General features: G+C 48.5%; 1 protein-coding gene across 1 annotated transcript; it reads left to right on the forward strand.

The window, feature by feature from the left end:
- Positions 1-16,328: 16,328 nt before the first annotated feature.
- On the forward strand, positions 16,329-19,202 carry LOC121404910 (putative uncharacterized protein DDB_G0274435). The gene is made up of 3 exons (XM_041595330.1): positions 16,329-16,633; positions 16,717-16,861; positions 18,768-19,202. The coding sequence occupies exons 1-3, from the start codon at positions 16,329-16,331 to the stop codon at positions 19,200-19,202; spliced, it is 885 nt and encodes a 294-aa protein (XP_041451264.1).
- The last annotated feature ends 2,706 nt before the right edge of the window (positions 19,203-21,908 follow it).

Genomic DNA, 21,908 nt, shown 5'->3' on the forward strand with positions numbered 1-21,908 from the left:
ACCTTCACCGTTCGACACCCACAGCCTGGGTTTGCGAACAACTTAATTTATGGGGCATGTGGTCAGACATATCTCTTAATATACAAGCGGTTCACCAATTAACCATTAGATCTATTTGAAGTGGAGTTGGAACCCCAAGCCAACAATCAATCCATATATGAGGTAACTGCTATTTGCAGCCAGCGCGTTAAAGTCGAGAAGCCCATTCGGTCCCCAGGAGTGCCACAAGTGCCAGATGTTTAGGCACACAAAGAATTACTGCAGCGTGCAGTCATTTGTGTGAAGTGTGGGGACAAGCACGAGCCCAAGGACTGCCCGAAGAAGCGGGTGAGGAGACACCCAAGTGTGCCAATTGTGGAGGTGCCCATGTGGCCAACTACCGTGGCTGCAGTACATACAAAGATTACTGTAAGAAAAGGGAGAATGGGTTAGTGAAAACTAATCAAATGCTTAATAGACTCCAAATGCCTACCTTACCCGCCGCAATGGGTTTGCACGCCCCGCCCGCCACCCACATTAACACGGAGTTAAGATCGGCTGAGGACGTTGATGATGCTGCAGAGATACTGCAGAACAACATCATCAAAGCAGCTGAGATTGCTAGGAGCAATCTGATGAGGCCCGTCCGACCTAATATTGCAGGCAGAGGTGCCTTTGCCCAATCGTGTTCGTCTGATGATTGACACCAAGAGGCGCCTGCTGAACATGTTGAGGAGAAGACCTGACGCGGCAGCGGAACAGCTGCATAATGTGTTGGTAAACAGGATCCATAAGGAGATTGTGGCTGCAAAGTCCACGAGTCTGGTCTTGAACCGAGGCCCACGGCACTTGTCGATGGCGGTTTCTGTCTGGGTGCCGCATGGCACCTGTGGGGGAATGGGCAGCGAGGATATGGCTGTCACCACCATCGGCGAAGTCCATCCATTGTCGGGAATTCCGTTTTCGGGCATTTTCGTTTCTGTTGCGTGGCCATCGGAGGTCAGGCATGTCACCATCGAGTGCGTCGACTGGGCCGAGTGGCTAGGGGGACTCAGGCAGGACTTCATCGACGGCGTTGGCGGTGCGATTGAGGCTCAAGCTGGACCCCATCGACGGCATTGCGGTAGCATCGGAGCTCAAGCTGGGCAACATCGTTGGCAGCCCGTTGGCGTTCACGAAGCGAGGCGTTACTCTCGCCGCGTGCTCAACGTGCCGGAATCCGACATGGCTGACGGTCTGCCGGTTCTGCTTGCGCTTGGGCCTGCAGTTGACAGCAGTAGCAGGGCTGCATAAAGGGACTGATGGATGTGAGGCTGTCGCATGACAAGCAGCAGCTGCTCCAGTTGGTCTTGATTGTTGGTGCCGTTGGCGGGCCCCTCCTTCAGTGCGGTCCACCGGATTGCTAACGGCCCGTATTTTGGCCTGCATCTGTTCGTTCCGAATTCTCAGTGTCTCTATCTCCCTTTTCAGATGTCTATTATCGGTGCCGTTCTCTTCTTGGGCTCCTTTTTAGCAGCGGAGGACTTCGAGGGCCCAAGCTGCTTTGTCGTGGCCTTATTATTAATTCTGCTGGCGCTGCAGCTGTGTCTGTTGTGAGCACAAGTGGTAAAAGTCTGAGACAGGCTACCCTCACGGATCTGCTTAAAGAGCAGCAGGCGAAGAACGCAGTGGAGCTGCAGCTCAGCGCCAAACTGCGAACGGAGTCTGAGGCCAGAAAGGGGAAGCGTTCTGCTACCCAGGGATCTGCTATAGTGAAGCCAACCGCGAAGAAAGCGGCCACTATCAAGGCTACGTACCGGACCCGATCGAAGACTAATGTTGCCTCGACCCCCAGTTCTAACAACTTCTTCGAGATACTATCGGACAATGAATCGATGGCTATGGATGACTGCAGCGTGGGAGATTCGAAGCTGGAGGTACCTGCCCCCAACAACAGGCCCTCTGCAGCTACCGGATCTGCCCCGTGTGCAGATAGCAATGTCGGCCAAAATGCTAATATTGCTAATCTTAATGCTACGAATAGTTGTAATGTTAATGGACCTCCCGAGCTAAAATTATTTAAATAGGCAAATAATTGCCGTAAATCTTAAAATAATTGCATATGGTGTTGTAGTGCCCTGTGCTCATCAATAAAAATTTAATTCCGGCCAATACATAGTGTTGTGCCGTGTATAAAACTGTGCCAGAAATATTGTTCGACATAACCAATTGTCGGCCAAGGGAAAAAACGTGGGGAAGGCTGCAGCAGCGAAACGGAATCTGAGGGCAGAAAGGGGAAGTGTACGGCTATCGGTCCCGATTAAGGCGAATGCTGCCTCGACCCCCAGTACTATCAATTACTTCGAGATTCTTTCGGACAACGAATCGATGACTATGGATGACTGCAGCGTGGGAGCCACCGGAACTGCCCCAGTGCGAGATGGCAATGTTGGCCAAAATGCCAATACTGCTAATCCTAATGCTACGATTAATTCTAATATTAATTCTAATACTAATGCTACTTCTACTGCTGACGCCAAAAAAGTGCGGCCAGCCCCCATATTCATTCCTAATGTCAGGGAAATTGTTCCCTTGCTGCAGGGAATAGATGCAGCTATTGGCGTGGGATCGTACGATACGAAGCCCACTGCTAATGGGTGCCTGAAAGTGACCTGTCACACAGTTGACGGTTACAGAAAGCTGATTCGCATGGTCAGCGCAAAGGACACAGACGGACAGGTTGTTGATTTTCACACCTTTCGCTTGAGGAGCGATAAGGGCCTGCGAGTGGTTATACGCCACCTTCACCGTTCGACACCCACAGCCTGGGTTTGCGAACAACTTAAATCTATGGGGCATGTGGTCAGACATATCTCTAATATATACAAGCGGTTCACCAATTAACCATTAGATCTATTTGAAGTGGAGTTGGAACCCCAAGCCAACAATCAATCCATATATGAGGTAACTGCTATTTGCAGCCAGCGCGTTAAAGTCGAGAAGCCCATTCGGTCCCCAGGAGTGCCACAAGTGCCAGATGTTTAGGCACACAAAGAATTACTGCAGCCGTGCAGTCATTTGTGTGAAGTGTGGGGACAAGCACGAGCCCAAGGACTGCCCGAAGAAGCGGGTGAGGAGACACCCAAGTGTGCCAATTGTGGAGGTGCCCATGTGGCCAACTACCGTGGCTGCAGTACATACAAAGATTACTGTAAGAAAAGGGAGAATGGGTTAGTGAAAACTAATCAAATGCACACGGTGTTGTAGTGCCCTGTGCTCATCAATAAAAATTTAATTCCGGCCAATACATAGTGTTGTGCCGTGAATAAAACTGTGCCAGAAATATTGTTCGACATAACCAATTGTCGGCCAAGGAAAAAACGTGGGGAAGGCTGCAGCAGAGAACGGAGTCTGAGGCCAGAAAGGGGAAGCGTACGGCTACCCAGGGATCAGCCATAGTGAAGCCAACCGCGAAGAAAGCGGCCATAATCAAGGCTACGTATCGGACCCGATCGAAGGCGAATGCTGCCTCGACCCCCAGTACTATCAATTACTTCGGGATTCTTTCGGACAACGAATCGATGACTATGGATGACTGCAGCGTGGGAGCCACCGGAACTGCCCCAGTGCGAGATGGCAATGTTGGCCAAAATGCCAATACTGCTAATCCTAATGCTACGATTAATTCTAATATTAATTCTAATACTAATGCTACTTCTACTGCTGACGCCAAAACAGTGCGGCCAGCCCCCATATTCATTCCTAATGTCAGGGAAATTGTTCCCTTGCTGCAGGGAATAGATGCAGCTATTGGCGTGGGATCGTACGATACGAAGCCCACTGCTAATGGGTGCCTGAAAGTGACCTGTCACACAGTTGACGGTTACAGAAAGCTGATTCGCATGCTCAGCGCAAAGGACACAGACGGACAGGTTGTTGATTTTCACACCTTTCGCTTGAGGAGCGATAAGGGCCTGCGAGTGGTTATACGCCACCTTCACCGTTCGACACCCACAGCCTGGGTTTGCGAACAACTTAAATCTATGGGGCATGTGGTCAGACATATCTCTAATATATACAAGCGGTTCACCAATTAACCATTAGATCTATTTGAAGTGGAGTTGGAACCCCAAGCCAACAATCAATCCATATATGAGGTAACTGCTATTTGCAGCCAGCGCGTTAAAGTCGAGAAGCCCATTCGGTCCCCAGGAGTGCCACAAGTGCCAGATGTTTAGGCACACAAAGAATTACTGCAGCCGTGCAGTCATTTGTGTGAAGTGTGGGGACAAGCACGAGCCCAAGGACTGCCCGAAGAAGCGGGTGAGGAGACACCCAAGTGTGCCAATTGTGGAGGTGCCCATGTGGCCAACTACCGTGGCTGCAGTACATACAAAGATTACTGTAAGAAAAGGGAGAATGGGTTAGTGAAAACTAATCAAATGCTTAATAGACTCCACATGCCTACCTTACCCGCCGCAATGGGTTTGCACGCCCCCGCCCGCCACCCACATTAGCACGGAGTTAAGATCGGCTGAGGACGTTGATGATACTGCAGAACAACATCATCAAAGCAGCTGAGATTGCTAGGAGCAATCTGATGAGGCCCGTCCGACCCAGATTGCAGGCAGAGGTGCCTTTGCTCAATCGTGTTCGTCTGATGATTGACACCAAGAGGCGCCTGCTGAACATGTTGAGGAGAAGACCTGACGCGGCAGCGGAACAGCTGCATAATGTGTTGGTAAACAGGATCCATAAGGAGATTGTGGCTGCAAAGACGAGGCCCACGGTCTTGGTCTTGAACCGAGGCCCACGGGCACTTGTCGATGGCGGTTCCTCTGTCTGGGTGCCGCATGGCACCTGTGGGGGAATGGGCAGCGAGGATATGGCTGCCACCATCGGCGAAGTCCATCCATTGTCGGGAATTCCGTTTTCGGGCATTTTCGTTTCTGTTGCGTGGCCATCGGAGGTCAGGCATGTCACCATCGAGTGCGTCGACTGGGCCGAGTGGCTAGGGGGACTCAGGCAGGACTTCATCGACGGCGTTGCGGTGCGATTGAGGCTCAAGCTGGACCCCATCGACGGCATTGCGGTAGCATCGGAGCTCAAGCTGGGCAACATCGTTGGCAGCCCGTTGGCGTTCATGAAGCGAGGCGTTACTCTCGCCGCGTGCTCAACGTGCCGGAATCCGACATGGCTGACGGTCTGCCGGTTCTGCTTGCGCTTGGGCCTGCAGTTGACACAGTGGCAGGGCTGCATAAAGGGACTGATGGATGTGAGGCTGTCGCATGACAAGCAGCAGCTGCTCCAGTTGGTCTTGATTGTTGGTGCCGTTGGCGGGCCCCCTCCTTCAGTGCGGTCCACCGGATTGCTAACGGCCCGTATTTTGGCCTGCATCTGTTCGTTCCGAATTCTCAGTGTCTCTATCTCCCTTTTCAGATGTCTATTTATCGGTGCCGTTCTCTTCTTGGGCTCCTTTTTAGCAGCGGAGGACTCCGAGGGCCCAAGCTGCTTTGTCGTGGCCTTATTATTAATTCTGCTGGCGCTGCAGCTGTGTCTGTTGTGAGCACAAGTGGTAAAAGTCTGAGACAGGCTACCCTCACGGATCTGCTTAAAGAGCAGCAGGCGAAGAACGCAGTGGAGCTGCAGCTCAGCGCCAAACTGCGAACGGAGTCTGAGGCCAGAAAGGGGAAGCGTTCTGCTACCCAGGGATATGCTATAGTGAAGCCAACCGCGAAGAAAGCGGCCACTATCAAGGCTACGTACCGGACCCGATCGAAGACTAATGTTGCCTCGACCCCCAGTTCTAACAACTTCTTCGAGATACTATCGGACAATGAATCGATGGCTATGGATGACTGCAGCGTGGGAGATTCGGAGCTGGAGGTACCTGCCCCCAACAACAGGCCCTCTGCAGCTACCGGATCTGCCCCTGTGCTAGATAGCAATGTCGGCCAAAATGCTAATATTGCTAATCTTAATGCTACGAATAGTTGTAATGTTAATGGACCTCCCGAGCTAAAATTATTTAAATAGGCAAATAATTGCCGTAAATTCTTAAATAATTGCACACGGTGTTGTAGTGCCCTGTGCTCATCAATAAAAATTTAATTCCGGCCAATACATAGTGTTGTGCCGTGTATAAAACTGTGCCAGAAATATTGTTCGACATAACCAATTGTCGGCCAAGGAAAAAACGTGGGGAAGGCTGCAGCAGCGAACGGAATCTGAGGCCAGAAAGGGGAAGCGTACGGCTATCGGTCCCGATTAAGGCGAATGCTGCCTCGACCCCCAGTACTATCAATTACTTCGAGATTCTTTCGGACAACGAATCGATGACTATGGATGACTGCAGCGTGGGAGCCACCGGAACTGCCCCAGTGCGAGATGGCAATGTTGGCCAAAATGCCAATACTGCTAATCCTAATGCTACGATTAATTCTAATATTAATTCTAATACTAATGCTACTTCTACTGCTGACGTTAAAACAGTGCGGCCAGCCCCCATATTCATTCCTAATGTCAGGGAAATTGTTCCCTTGCTGCAGGGAATAGATGCAGCTATTGGCGTGGGATCGTACGATACGAAGCCCACTGCTAATGGGTGCCTGAAAGTGACCTGTCACACAGATGACGGTTACAGAAAGCTGATTCGCATGCTCAGCGCAAAGGACACAGACGGACAGGGTGTTGATTTTCACACCTTTCGCTTGAGGAGCGATAAGGGCCTGCGAGTGGTTATACGCCACCTTCACCGTTCGACACCCACAGCCTGGGTTTGCGAACAACTTAAATCTATGGGGCATGTGGTCAGACATATCTCTAATATATACAAGCGGTTCACCAATTAACCATTAGATCTATTTGAAGTGGAGTTGGAACCCCAAGCCAACAATCAATCCATATATGAGGTAACTGCTATTTGCAGCCAGCGCGTTAAAGTCGAGAAGCCCATTCGGTCCCCAGGAGTGCCACAAGTGCCAGATGTTTAGGCACACAAAGAATTACTGCAGCCGTGCAGTCATTTGTGTGAAGTGTGGGGACAAGCACGAGCCTAAGGACTGCCCGAAGAAGCGGGTGAGGAGACACCCAAGTGTGCCAATTGTGGAGGTGCCCATGTGGCCAACTACCGTGGCTGCAGTACATACAAAGATTACTGTAAGAAAAGGGAGAATGGGTTAGTGAAAACTAATCAAATGCTTAATAGACTCCAAATGCCTACCTTACCCGCCGCAATGGGTTTGCACGCCCCCGCCCGCCACCCACATTAACACGGAGTTAAGATCGGCTGAGGACGTTGATGATGCTGCAGAGATACTGCAGAACAACATCATCAAAGCAGCTGAGATCGCCAGGAGCAATCTGATGAGGCCCGTCCGACCTAGATTGCAGGCAGAGGTGCCTTTGCCCAATCGTGTTCGTCTGATGATTGACACCAAGAGGCGCCTGCTGAACATGTTGAGGAGAAGACCTGACGCGGCAGCGGAACAGCTGCATAATGTGTTGGTAAACAGGATCCATAAGGAGATTGTGGCTGCAAAGACGAGGCCCACGGTCTTGGTCTTGAACCGAGGCCCACGGGCACTTGTCGATGGCGGTTCCTCTGTCTGGGTGCCGCATGGCACCTGTGGGGGAATGGGCAGCGAGGATATGGCTGCCACCATCGGCGAAGTCCATCCATTGTCGGGAATTCCGTTTTCGGGCATTTTCGTTTCTGTTGCGTGGCCATCGGAGGTCAGGCATGTCACCATCGAGTGCGTCGACTGGGCCGAGTGGCTAGGGGGACTCAGGCAGGACTTCATCGACGGCGTTGCGGTGCGATTGAGGCTCAAGCTGGACCCCATCGACGGCATTGCGGTAGCATTGGAGCTCAAGCTGGGCAACATCGTTGGCAGCCCGTTGGCGTTCATGAAGCGAGGCGTTACTCTCGCCGCGTGCTCAACGTGCCGGAATCCGACATGGCTGACGGTCTGCCGGTTCTGCTTGCGCTTGGGCCTGCAGTTGACACAGTAGCAGGGCTGCATAAAGGGACTGATGGATGTGAGGCTGTCGCATGACAAGCAGCAGCTGCTCCAGTTGGTCTTGATTGTTGGTGCCGTTGGCGGCCCCCTCCTTCAGTGCGGTCCACCGGATTGCTAACGGCCCGTATTTTGGCCTGCATCTGTTCGTTCCGAATTCTCAGTGTCTCTATCTCCCTTTTCAGATGTCTATTTATCGGTGCCGTTCTCTTCTTGGGCTCCTTTTTACAGCGGAGGACTCCGAGGGCCCAAGCTGCTTTGTCGTGGCCTTATTATTAATTCTGCTGGCGCTGCAGCTGTGTCTGTTGTGAGCACAAGTGGTAAAAGTCTGAGACAGGCTACCCTCACGGATCTGCTTAAAGAGCAGCAGGCGAAAGAACGCAGTGGAGCTGCAGCTCAGCGCCAAACTGCGAACGGAGTCTGAGGCCAGAAAGGGGAAGCGTTCTGCTACCCAGGGATCTGCTATAGTGAAGCCAACCGCGAAGAAAGCGGCCACTATCAAGGCTACGTACCGGACCCGATCGAAGACTAATGTTGCCTCGACCCCCAGTTCTAACAACTTCTTCGAGATACTATCGGACAATGAAATTGATGGCTATGGATGACTGCAGCGTGGGAGATTCGAAGCTGGAGGTACCTGCCCCCAACAACAGGCCCTCTGCAGCTACCGGATCTGCCTGTGTGCTAGATAGCAATGTTGGCCAAAATGCTAATATTGCTAATCTTAATGCTACGAATAGTTGTAATGTTAATGGACCTCCCGAGCTAAAAATTATTTAAATAGGCAAAAATAATTGCTGGTAATAATTGCACACGGTGTTGTAGTGCCCTGTGCTCATCAATAAAAATTTAATTCCGGCCAATACATAGTGTTGTGCCGTGTATAAAACTGTGCCAGAAATATTGTTCGACATAACCAATTGTCGGCCAAGGAAAAAACGCGGGAAGGCTGCAGCAGCGAACGGAATCTGAGGCCAGAAAGGGGAAGTGTACGGCTATCGGTCCCGATTAAGGCGAATGCTGCCTCGACCCCCAGTACTATCAATTACTTCGAGATTCTTTCGGACAACGAATCGATGACTATGGATGACTGCAGCGTGGGAGCCACCGGAACTGCCCCAGTGCGAGATGGCAATGTTGGCCAAAATGCCAATACTGCTAATCCTAATGCTACGATTAATTCTAATATTAATTCTAATACTAATGCTACTTCTACTGCTGACGTTAAAACAGTGCGGCCAGCCCCCATATTCATTCCTAATGTCAGGGAAATTGTTCCCTTGCTGCAGGGAATAGATGCAGCTATTGGCGTGGGATCGTACGATACGAAGCCCACTGCTAATGGGTGCCTGAAAGTGACCTGTCACACAGATGACGGTTACAGAAAGCTGATTCGCATGCTCAGCGCAAAGGACACAGACGGACAGGGTGTTGATTTTCACACCTTTCGCTTGAGGAGCGATAAGGGCCTGCGAGTGGTTATACGCCACCTTCACCGTTCGACACCCACAGCCTGGGTTTGCGAACAACTTAAATCTATGGGGCATGTGGTCAGACATATCTCTAATATATACAAGCGGTTCACCAATTAACCATTAGATCTATTTGAAGTGGAGTTGGAACCCCAAGCCAACAATCAATCCATATATGAGGTAACTGCTATTTGCAGCCAGCGCGTTAAAGTCGAGAAGCCCATTCGGTCCCCAGGAGTGCCACAAGTGCCAGATGTTTAGGCACACAAAGAATTACTGCAGCCGTGCAGTCATTTGTGTGAAGTGTGGGGACAAGCACGAGCTAAGGACTGCCCGAAGAAGCGGGTGAGGAGACACCCAAGTGTGCCAATTGTGGAGGTGCCCCATGTGGCCAACTACCGTGGCTGCAGTACATACAAAGATTACTGTAAGAAAAGGGAGAATGGGTTAGTGAAAACTAATCAAATGCTTAATAGACTCCAAATGCCTACCTTACCCGCCGCAATGGGTTTGCACGCCCCCGCCCGCCACCCACATTAACACGGAGTTAAGATCGGCTGAGGACGTTGATGATGCTGCAGAGATACTGCAGAACAACATCATCAAAGCAGCTGAGATTGCTAGGAGCAATCTGATGAGGCCCGTCCGACCCAGATTGCAGGCAGAGGTGCCTTTGCCCAATCGTGTTCGTCTGATGATTGACACCAAGAGGCGCCTGCTGAACATGTTGAGGAGAAGACCTGACGCGGCACCGGAACAGCTGCATAATGTGTTGGTAAACAGGATCCATAAGGAGATTGTGGCTGCAAAGACGAGGCCCACGGTCTTGGTCTTGAACCGAGGCCCACGGGCACTTGTCGATGGCGGTTCCTCTGTCTGGGTGCCGCATGGCACCTGTGGGGGAATGGGCAGCGAGGATATGGCTGCCACCATCGGCGAAGTCCATCCATTGTCGGGAATTCCGTTTTCGGGCATTTTCGTTTCTGTTGCGTGGCCATCGGAGGTCAGGCATGTCACCATCGAGTGCGTCGACTGGGCCGAGAGGCTAGGGGGACTCAGGCAGGACTTCATCGACGGTGGAAGCCATTAAAAAAAAAAATTGTTCATCAATTCTCATTTCACCTTATAAATGGTAAGATCCTTTCTTACCTTCTTCACCAAGCCATTACCATTCCCCAAAAATTACCCAACCTCTGTGTCTCGTGCATGGAACTGCTGGTTTCGCCCAACAATCGGGTAAAAGGGGGGATGAATGAAGACCCACATAGCCGCACTATAGACATGACTGGATCAAGTCTGCGGGCCACTACTCAGGTGCTGGCACTGTCCTCTTAAATATGTTCGCCTGGTAGTAACCGGAACTGGGGGCAGTGCTTGAACAGCACCACTTGTTTCCTCCAATTACACTAGTCAACACGATTTTTCTCAAGGAACAAAACGAACTTTTTCTTAAAGATTTGGGGCTTAGAAATGGTTTGATGATATTTTTTTTTTTTATGGCAGAACTTTTTTTTTCAAGAATTTTTGAGAACTGGTATTTGTTTTTTAATCTTTTTTCAGAGGTAGCGCTTGTTTTTTTCACATAGCTCTAGTATCTTACGTCTGATTGTAAAGAACTTTGCTATTTTGAAAAGATAATTAAAACAGCTAGAAGTTAAGCCCAAACACTTTGTGATTACAGCTTACCGTCTGGGAAATGTAAAGCATTGAAATTCAAAAATGATGATTTTTATGCGGTATTTTTTACGAAATTTTGACTTTAAAAACTCAGGAAAAGTCGAAAAAAAATATATCCTATGTCCTCTATTTTTTTTGTGTATAGGTGCATTAATTTGGCGTCGTTCAAGGTATCGTTCATTAAAATCTATGGAGAGACTTTGGAGCTAAAATTCGTTAACTAAACCTAAAATATGGAAAAAATGAACAAAAAATACCTTTTCGATGGATGCGAGCTCAACTGCCCATTGAGAATTGGGATCGCGATCAGGTACCAAATGTACAACCTTTTTTCCTTTGCTTTGTTCCCAATTGGCAGTTGGGCCCGCAACCATCGAAAAAGTATTTTTTGTTCATTTTTCCATACCCAGGGCCTTCGGCTCTGTGAGGCTGAGACATTCGGGTCGGGAGCTGGGCCGTTCGGCATGTATGACTCATGTCGGGAATCGAAAGCCAGCCGAGTATTGCAAATGCATGTGTATACACAGACACGACAAATTATTTATCAATTCTTATTTTCCGAAACCGTTTTGAGTTTGTTTTGAGTTTCGTTTTCAGTTTACGTAAATGTGTGTGTGCCATGTATTCACACATACTATGCTTGTGTGTGGGCTCTACAATTTTTTTCCGCTTAACTGAATTTCGGTTTTTATACCCGTACTCAAAAAAGAGTTAAGGGGTATATTAGATTTGTGGTAAAAGTGGATGTGTGTAACGCAGAGAAGGAAACGTGTCCAACAAGCATTACAAAAAAGAGCTCATTGTGCAAATTGTGAAAACATTTGTAGTCATTTGTAGTTCTACCAGGTGGCATCGCTTCAAAATGCCAAAACAAAACTAAAAAACAAATTCTACAAATTATTGCCATTGCATTTATGTCAAAAACCCCTGTTCGGCTAAGCGCAGACCCATGGCAGCACAAATAGATGCATAGCGATCATTATACCAAAAACTGGTATTTGTAATGAACTAAATTAGCAGTAGTTTGAGAAGACAATCACAAAAACCACATACGTATCGTGTGAACGTGAAAACGAGTCCGATGCGCATCTGAGAAGCCTGCTGTTGAGCTACTGAGCTTTTTCAATAGCGTAGTTTTGTTGTAAGCAGTATAGAAGGCGATACAGAGTCAAAGAGATAGCGAAAGGTTCGAGTCAGGTTGATGACGAGTCGGTTGGAGAGTTAGCTGGATTCAAGACGGGGTCAGATTGTAGACGCGGGGGTCGGTACAAGACGGTGTCGGATTGAATAGCTCGATTCCAAGACGATGTGCAGTGGTTGCTAGATCCAGACTAATTCAAAGGGCAGGCGGGCCGAATTGCCCGTGCCCTAATGCGAGCGAGAGAGCGACAGATCGAGAGAGTGATAGCAAAGCAAAGGAAAGAAAGAAAGGCACGGGATGAAGAGGCGAAAGAGAACGGCTGCATAGGCTGCTGCCGTGAGGGAGCATGAATGCGTGCATGAGTTTGTAGGTAAATGACAATTTAGTACAGTGGGCAGTGCAAACAACGAACAATAATAAGGATTTACTCTACTGCTGCACCACTGGCTATAATCTATGCATTTGTCCACTATTTGGCTGCGTAACCAAACATACTCCTCCCGTTGAAGATCACGGGTCTTTAAAAAAACTTCCTTCAACAGCATACAGGGTTCAGCAGACAAAGCTTGTTGTTGATGGGGCCGTTCTTCCTTCCGTCGTCATCGGCGAGTTCACTTCCAATCTCGTCGAAGTCCAGCTCCTCGAGTTGTGTGTGCACGGTTTTAAAAGTGCCGTGCAGCTTATCGATTTGCTTCAGCCTGCCAACGAGCATGAAGTGGTTGAATAGGAAAGCGTTCTCCAAGACAACTTTAAGCTGCTTCATCCGTTCAAATAACGCTGGTGCTTTCCGCTTTAGGAAAGCCTTACTGTTTCCAGCAGCGGGCACTTCACCGTCGTTCCTTGCACTCATTTCGGCGCAGGAGCTAGAAAACGTTCCTAGCGGGAAGATGACCGCAAAGAAAAACGGACGCTTGCAGTAAATGCAGCAAGAACCGCAAGCAGATCGCAAAGCAGACGTCGCGAGCACCGTTTTTGTTGCTTGTGCACAGCCGAATACCGAAAAACCGTGGTTCAATGCGTATTAAACGAACGATAAATGAGCGAGAGAGCGACAGATCGAGATAGTGATAGCAAAGCAAAGGAAAGAGAGGCGCGAAATGAAGAGGCGAAAGAGAAAGGCTGCATAGGCTGCTGCCGTGCGGGAGCATGAATGCGTGCATAAGTTTGTAGGTAGATGACAATTTAGTACAGTGGGCAGTGCAAACAACGAACAATAATAAGGATTTACTCTACTGCTGCACCATTGGCTATAATCTATGCATTTGTCCACTATTTGGCTGCGTAACCAAACAGACTATACAATACATGTATGTACATACATTTCATATCATATCTCTGCCCATATCTCCTAAACTAAAGTTATCTTGAAAATTAGATTCGCTAAAGCTCTGGAAAATGTTCTACTATATGTGTACATTTATTTTATTCAAAGTGTTGATAAAATATTTTTTAATTTTGCCACCTCTTTCGCCTGAGTCTCCAATGTAAATACACACAGTACAAACAAATAACAACTTTAAATTTTAAAGTTTAAAACCAAAATCGACCTATTCAGGGCCGGATCAACCCTCAACCGGGCCCTGGGCAACCATCAATCTGGGGCCCTCTATTTTTTCACCGACAGCTCCCTTCTTTTTTCATTTGAAATAAAAACTTTTATGTTGTTTAATTTGTATGTTTATTAGTGGCTATTATATTTTTTATTCATTCACAAAACTCAAAATTGTTTTTTCAACAAAAATTTTCTGTTAGCCCTAGGGGGGCCCTAGGCAACTGCTAATCTGGCCCTGGATTCCCGTTGTCAGACATCATATTTTGTTGGTGTATTCTGTCGCTCGACTCGACGCGGGCCCATCGCATTTACGAAGCCGAAAGCAGAGGCAAAGGCTAGTTTAAAAGAGAATGGAAGAAGTAACCTTGAAGCGTCAAAACGAAAATTGAACGAGCATTTTGCTCCTCGTGCAAAGGTATTGTATAGTCTTTGGTATTGGACTGCGGGCTGTAGTGGTCGCACGTCCGATCGCTATGGCTCCACAGCTAAAAAAAATCTAGGTGTTCACGCTCCAAGCTCTAAAAGCGGACTCTAGATAGGGGTGGGTGTGGAATCAACACTGTGGATCTGTATCAGCTAACGTTAGACTCGACATACTACTACAGAGGGAGATAGTTCTACAGACAGACAAATGGATCACGTATTGCCACCGCAGCATGCCCCCCCCCGCTCCGCTTATATAGCGAAAAACATTGAAAACAATTTCAAATCGAACGGAAACCTGGCCCAAAGTCAAATAAGAAGTCCAATGCTTCTTCTTCAACTCCATCCTTGACCTGAACCAGCAGGTTCAGGGGAGCCAGTCTACGTCACGGTAAGGTTGATTTTATTGCTGTTCAATACAATACTTAGCATTATAAACAATTTATTGGGGCTGCTATTCCTACTTAATTTTTTTGTTTCCGCTGCCTGCTGACCGCAGTTTTTCAGTCATAGGCAGCGCATACTCCACTCTCGGCACTAACACTAGTCAACACGATTTTTCCTCAAGGAACAAAACGAACTTTTTCTTAAAGATTTGGGGCTTACAAATGGTTTGATGATATTTTTTTTTCTATGGCAGAACTTTTTTTTAAGCAATTTTTTAAAACTGGTATTTTTTTTTAACCTTTTTTCAGAGGTAGCGATTTTTTTTTCACATAACCCTAGTATCTTACGTCTGGTTGTAAAGAACTTTGCTATTTTGAAAAGATAATTAAAACAGCTAGAAGTTGAGCCCAAACACTTTGTGATTTCAGCTTACCGTCTGGGAAATACAAAAATGATGATTTTTGTGCGGTATTTTTTACGAAATTTTAACTTTAAAAACTCAGGAAAAGTCGAAAAAAAATTATATCCTGTGTCCTCTATTTTTTTTCGTGTATAGGTGCATTTACGGTATCGTTGTTTACGGTATCGCTCATTTAAATCTATGGAGAGACTTTGGAGCTAAAATTCATTAACCAAACCTAAAATATGGAAAAAATGAACAAAAAATACCTTTTGGAAGGTTGCGAGCCCAACTGCCCATTGGGAACAAAGGAACGCGATCAGGTACCAAATGTACAACCCTTTTTCGTTTGCTTTGTTTGCACAGGGCAATGGTCATCTCGACGAACAGGAATACCTGCACTGTTCTCACCAGGATTTTCTTGAACATCTCCAAGCCCCACTGTGAGTCGTTCACTCGCGGTGCCGCGCTGAGCTTTCTGGAAGACTTTGCCCGTCCCCCGGCAAAAAGTGTCGTCCGCTTCTTGGTCTTGAACCGAGGCCCACGGGCAATTGTTGATGGCTGTTCCTCTTCCTGGGTGCCGCATGGCACCTGTGGGGAATGGGCAGCGAAGATATGGCTGTCAACAGTTGCTTCTCCACCATCGGCGTCCATTCATTCAGTGCCGCTCTGAGCTTTCTGGAAGACTTTGCCCGTCCCCGGCCAAACGTGTCATCCGCTTCTTGGCTTGAACCGAGGCCCACGGGCAATTGTTGATGGCTGTTCCTCTTCCTGGGTGCCGCATGGCACCTGTGGGGAATGGGCAGCGAGGATATGGCTGTCAACAGTAGCTTCTCCACCATCGGCGTGCATTCATTCAGTGCCGCTCTGAGCTTTCTGGAAGATTTTGCCCGTCCCCCGGCCAAACGTGTCATCCGCTTCTTGGTCTTGAAGTGTCTAAATGGGACGTAAACCGGGTCCAAAATCGAAAACAACCAAGAAGAAAGCAGAGAATGCTAACTCAAGTGCTTCTAGCACGGATAATGAAGGTATTGACTACCACAATTTGGATTTCTGCATTTCCCCTAGCCTTTTCATGAACCCCCCGCAAGATTCTGACCCGCTGACCCAAACTGGTCATGAGGACCTATCAAACTGCCCTCGCGCAATGAGAAGATCGGTTTCGATGGCCGACTTAATGAATGACATCGACATGCCCACTACTTCTACTGCAAAAGTGACAATAAATGTTCTGATTGCTGCTGCAGCAGATGCTCCTCTTGGGCCTGCTGTTCCTGCGGCTAGTTCAAGCGCCCGGAAGATGACCTCCCCTGGTGTTGCCTGTACTGCTGCCCGTGCTACTGTCCCTGCTGCCCCCAATGCTGCCCGTACTGATGCCCCTCGCTCTACCACTCCTAGTACCCGTACTATCGCTGCTTCATCAAATTCGTTGAGGCAGCAGACCCTGATTGAGCTGATCAAGGATCAGCAGGAAAAAATGGCTGTTGAGAAGAGGCTAAGTGCCAAGCTGAGGGCAGAGTCCGAAGCCCGGAACAAGAAAAGGACGGGCGAGCGGAGTCTGAGGCTAGAAAGGGGAAGCGTTCTGCTACCCAGGGATCTGCTATAGTGAAGCCAACCGCGAAGAAAGCGGCCACTATCAAGGCTACGTACCGGACCCGATCGAAGACTAATGTTGCCTCGACCCCCAGTTCTAACAACTTCTTCGAGATACTATCGGACAATGAATCGATGGCTATGGATGACTGCAGCGTGGGAGATTCGGAGCTGGAGGTACCTGCCCCCAACAACAGGCCCTCTGCAGCTACCGGATCTGCCCCTGTGCTAGATAGCAATGTCGGCCAAAATGCTAATCTTAATGCTACGAAAAGTTCTAATGTTAATGGACCTCCCGAGCTAAAATTATTAAAATAGGCAAATAATTGCCGTAAATTCTTAAATAATTGCACACGGTGTTGTAGTGCCCTGTGCTCATCAATAAAAATTAAATTCCGGCCAATACATAGTGTTGTGCCGTGTATAAAACTGTGCCAGAAATATTGTTCGACATAACCAATTGTCGGCCAAGGAAAAAACGTCGGGAAGGCTGCAGCCGCTGCTGCACCGCCGATTCAATACACATAAAATTTATGGATCTTGGCCACGTAACGACGGGCATTCCACATCCGGAATGCACAGGGCAATGGTCATCCCGACGAACAGGAATATCTGCACTGTTCTCACCAGGATTTTCTTGAACATCTCCAAGCCCCACTCTGAGTCGTTCACTCGCGGTGCCGCGCTGAGCTTTCTGGAAGACTTTGCCCGTCCCCCGGCCAAAAGTGTCGTCCGCTTCTTGGTCTTGAACCGAGGCCCACGGGCAATTGTTGATGGCTGTTCCTCTTCCTGGGTGCCGCATGGCACCTGTGAGGGAATGGGCAGCGAGGATATGGCTGTCAACAGTAGCTTCTCCACCATCGGCGTCCATTCATTCAGTGCCGCTCTGAGCTTTCTGGAAGACTTTGCCCGTCCCCCGGCCAAACGTGTCGTCCGCTTCTTGACCTGAGGCCCACGGGCACTTGTCGATGGCGGGTTCCGCATGGCACCTGTGGGGGAACGGGCATAGTTCTAATGTCAATGGACCTCCCGAGCTAAAATTATTAAAATAGGCAAATAATTCTTAAAATAATTGCACACGGTGTTGTAGTGCCCTGTGCTCATCAATAAAAATTTAATTCCGGCCAATACATAGTGTTGTGCCGTGTATAAAACTGTGCCAGAAATATTGTTCGACATAACCAATTGTCGGCCAAGGAAAAAACGTGGGGAAGGCTGCAGCCGCTGCACCGCAATTCAATACACATAAAATTTATGGATCATGGCCACGTAACGACGGGCATTCCACATCCGGAATGCACAGGGCAATGGTCATCCCGACGAACAGGAATACCTGCACTGTTCTCACCAGGATTTTCTTGAACATCTCCAAGCCCCACTCTGAGTCGTTCACTCGCGGTGCCGCGCTGAGCTTTCGGGAAGACTTTTCCCGTCCCCCGGCCAAAAGTGTCATCCGCTTCTTGGTCTTGAACCGAGGCCCACGGGCAATTGTTGATGGCTGTTCCTCTTCCTGGGTGGCGCATGGCACCTGTGGGGAATGGGCAGCGAGGATATGGCTGTCAACAGTAGCTTCTCCACCATCGGCGTCCATTCATTCAGTGCCGCTCTGAGCTTTCTGGAAGAGCTTTGCCCGTTCCCCCGGGCAAACGTGTCATCCGCTTCTTGGTCTTGAACCGAGGCCCACGGGCAATTGTTGATGGCTGTTCCTCTTCCTGGGTGCCGCATGGCACCTGTGAGGGAATGGGCAGCGAGGATATGGCTGTCAACAGTAGCTTCTCCACCATCGGCGTCCATTCATTCAGTGCCGCTCTGAGCTTTCTGGAAGACTTTGCCCGTCCCCGGCCAAACGTGTCGTCCGCTTCTTGGTCTTGAACCGAGGCCCACGGGCACTTGTCGATGGCGGTTCCTCTGTCTGGTGCCGCATGGCACCTGTGGGGGAATGGGCATAGTTCTAATGTCAATGGACCTCCCGAGCTAAAATTATTAAAATAGGCAAATAATTGCCGTAAATTCTTAAATAATTGCACACGGTGTTGTAGTGCCCTGTGCTCATCAATAAAAATTAAATTCCGGCCAATACATAGTGTTGTGCCGTGTATAAAACTGTGCCAGAAATATTGTTCGACATAACCAATTGTCGGCCAAGGAAAAAACGTGGGGAAGGCTGCAGCCGCTGCTGGCTATGGCTAGGAAACGCCTCTTGGCCTACAGGGTGACAGGGAACGAGCACCGCCGTGCGCATTTGGAACAACAGCAGCAGCAGTCGCACCAGAGCCAGCGCCCAAATCCATCCAACTACAGGACTCATCCACGACAACGGCAACAGCATCACCCATCACTGACGGCCAATACTGCTGATGCTCCACGCACAGGGCGCACCCACCTTCAACAACAGCAGCAGCAGGGGCTGCAGCCTCAACAGCCTCAACAACATCAGCATCAGCAACGACAGCGGCAGCAACGTCAGCCCACCATTGCGTCGACGACGACTGCTCCCACAACTGACTGGCGACAGAGGATGCGCCACCCAAATCAGCCTACAATCAATAACCCATTTAGACAGCAACAGCAGCATGTGTAGAGGCAACGACCCCTACGACAACAGCCTCAATCCCAAGTGCAGCCAACTCGCCACCATGTGCAAATGAGCCAGCTGTCAAGCCAGCAGAGCCACCAACATCAGCAGCAGACACCCCCCTCACAATGTGACGAATCCTGTTCACAGCGAATTGCTGCCCTCGAGTTAAAAATCGAGGAACTATCAGCCTTGATCTCCTCACTGTCACAAACGCCTGCGCTGACGATATTCATGGCAGCCTCAGTCACACCCGAACCAGTGCCGAGGCATCCAACAGCAATCTCACCATTGAGAGAATGGATGAAGAGACAGCAAATGAACATCAATATGCCTAGACAATACATGCGTATTCTCTCCTCTTCCAGCTCCAGCTCTTCCTCCTCAATTCTCTCCCCAGCCACCCCAGCCACCCAAACAAGCTCCACCAATCCGCTCTATTCAGATCCAGCCGTTGGCTCAGGCCCTTACCACCACCACCACAGCCATCACAACACACAATATCGCAATTCATTCAAAGTTGCCTTCTGGAATGCCTGCGGAGTGTCAAACAAAAAGGAAGAGCTTGAGCAATTCATGCTCACTGAGAAGACGCGGGGGTCGGTACAAGACGGTGTCGGATTGAATAGCTCGATTCCAAGACGATGTGCAGTGGTTGCTAGATCCAGACTAATTCAAAGGGCAGGCGGGCCGAATTGCCCGTGCCCTAATGCGAGCGAGAGAGCGACAGATCGAGAGAGTGATAGCAAAGCAAAGGAAAGAAAGAAAGGCACGGGATGAAGAGGCGAAAGAGAACGGCTGCATAGGCTGCTGCCGTGAGGGAGCATGAATGCGTGCATGAGTTTGTAGGTAAATGACAATTTAGTACAGTGGGCAGTGCAAACAACGAACAATAATAAGGATTTACTCTACTGCTGCACCACTGGCTATAATCTATGCATTTGTCCACTATTTGGCTGCGTAACCAAACATACTCCTCCCGTTGAAGATCACGGGTCTTTAAAAAACTTCCTTCAACAGCATACAGGGTTCAGCAGACAAAGCTTGTTGTTGATGGGGCCGTTCTTCCTTCCGTCGTCATCGGCGAGTTCACTCCCAATCTCGTCGAAGTCCAGCTCCTCGAGTTGTGTGTGCACGGTTTTAAAAGTGCCGTGCAGCTTATCGATTTGCTTCAGCCTGCCAACGAGCTTGAAGTGGTTGAATAGGAAAGCGTTCTCCAAGACAACTTTAAGCTGCTTCATCCGTTCAAATAACGCTGGTGCGTTCCGCTTTAGGAAAGCCTTACTGCTTCCAGCAGCGGGCACTTCACCGTCGTTCCTCGCACCCATTTTGGCGCAGGCGCTAGAAAACGTTCCTAGCGGGAAGATGACCGCAAAGAAAAAAGGGTCGCTTGCAGTAAATGCAGCAAGAACCGCAAGCAGATCGCAAAGCAGACGACGCGAGCACCGTTTCTGTTGCTTGTGCACTGTGCACAGCCGAATACCGAAAAAACGTGGTTCAATGCGAATTAAACGAACGATAAATGAGCGAGAGAGCAACAGATCGAGAGAGTGATAGCAAAGCAAAGGAAATAAAGAAAGGCGCGAGATGAAGAGGCGAAAAGAGGAACGGCTGCATAGGCTGCTGCCGTGCGGGAGCATGAATGCGTGCATAAGTTTGTAGGTAGATGACAATTTAGTACAGTGGGCAGTGCAAACAACGAACAATAATAAGGATTTACTCTACTGCTGCACCATTGGCTATAATCTATGCATTTGTCCACTATTTGGCTGCGTAACCAAACAGACTATACAATACATGTATGTACATACATTTCATATCATATCTCTGCCCATATCTCCTAAACTAAAATTATCTTGAAAATTAGATTCGCTAAAGCTCTGGAAAATGTTCTACTAGATGTGTACATTTATTTTATTCAAAGCGTTGATAAAATATTTTTTAATTTTGCCACCTCTTTTCGCCTGAGTCCCCAATGTAAATACACACAGTACAAACAAATAACAACTTTAAATTTTAAAGTTTAAAACCAAAATCGACCTATTCAGGGCCGGATCAACCCTCAACCGGGCCCTGGGCAACCATCAATCTGGGGCACTCTATTTTTTCACGACAGCTCCCTTCTTTTTTCATTTGAAATAAAAACTTTTATGTTGTTTAATTTGTATGTTTATTAGTGGCTATTATATTTTTTATTCATTCACAAAACTCAAAATTGTTTTTTCAACAAAAATTTTCTGTTAGCCCTAGGGGGCCCTAGGCAACTGCTAATCTGGCCCTGGATTCCCGTTGTCAGACATCATATTTTGTTGGTGTATTCTGTCGCTCGACTCGACGCGGGCCCGTCGCATTTACGAAGCCGAAAGCAGAGGCAAAGGCTAGTTTAAAAGAGAATGGAAGAAGTAACCTTGAAGCGTCAAAACGAAAAGACATGGCTCTATCGACTCGGCTATTGATGCTGATCAAGAATATATATACTTTATGGGGTCGGAAACGTTTCCTTCTCTGCGTTACACACATCCACTTTTACCACAAATCTAATATACCCCTTAACTCTTTTTTGAGTACGGGTATAAATAGAACGTCAGGTGATGGTATCCTTACTATTTACTCCAGCCCTGTTGGAGTATCAGAGTTAAGTGTCATACCTTTCTGACGCCATACTACGTTCCGATCTGGAGCTAGAAAGAAAATTAAAAAACGAGTCAAAAA

The sequence above is a fragment of the Drosophila obscura genome, unplaced genomic scaffold (assembly GCF_018151105.1).
Source record: "Drosophila obscura isolate BZ-5 IFL unplaced genomic scaffold, ASM1815110v1 contig_49, whole genome shotgun sequence".
NCBI lineage: Eukaryota > Metazoa > Arthropoda > Insecta > Diptera > Drosophilidae > Drosophila > Drosophila obscura.

Excerpts from the sequence above, each read along its gene's own strand:
- LOC121404910 (XM_041595330.1), top strand. The coding sequence starts at position 16,329 with ATGACCTCCCCTGGTGTTGCCTGTACTGCTGCCCGTGCTACTGTCCCT. Across the intron at positions 16,634-16,716 it reads CTACCCAGGGATCTGCTATA|TTCTAACAACTTCTTCGAGA; the intron begins GTGAAGCCAACC and ends CTCGACCCCCAG. Across the intron at positions 16,862-18,767 it reads CCCCTGTGCTAGATAGCAAT|GAAAAAACGTGGGGAAGGCT; the intron begins GTCGGCCAAAAT and ends TTGTCGGCCAAG.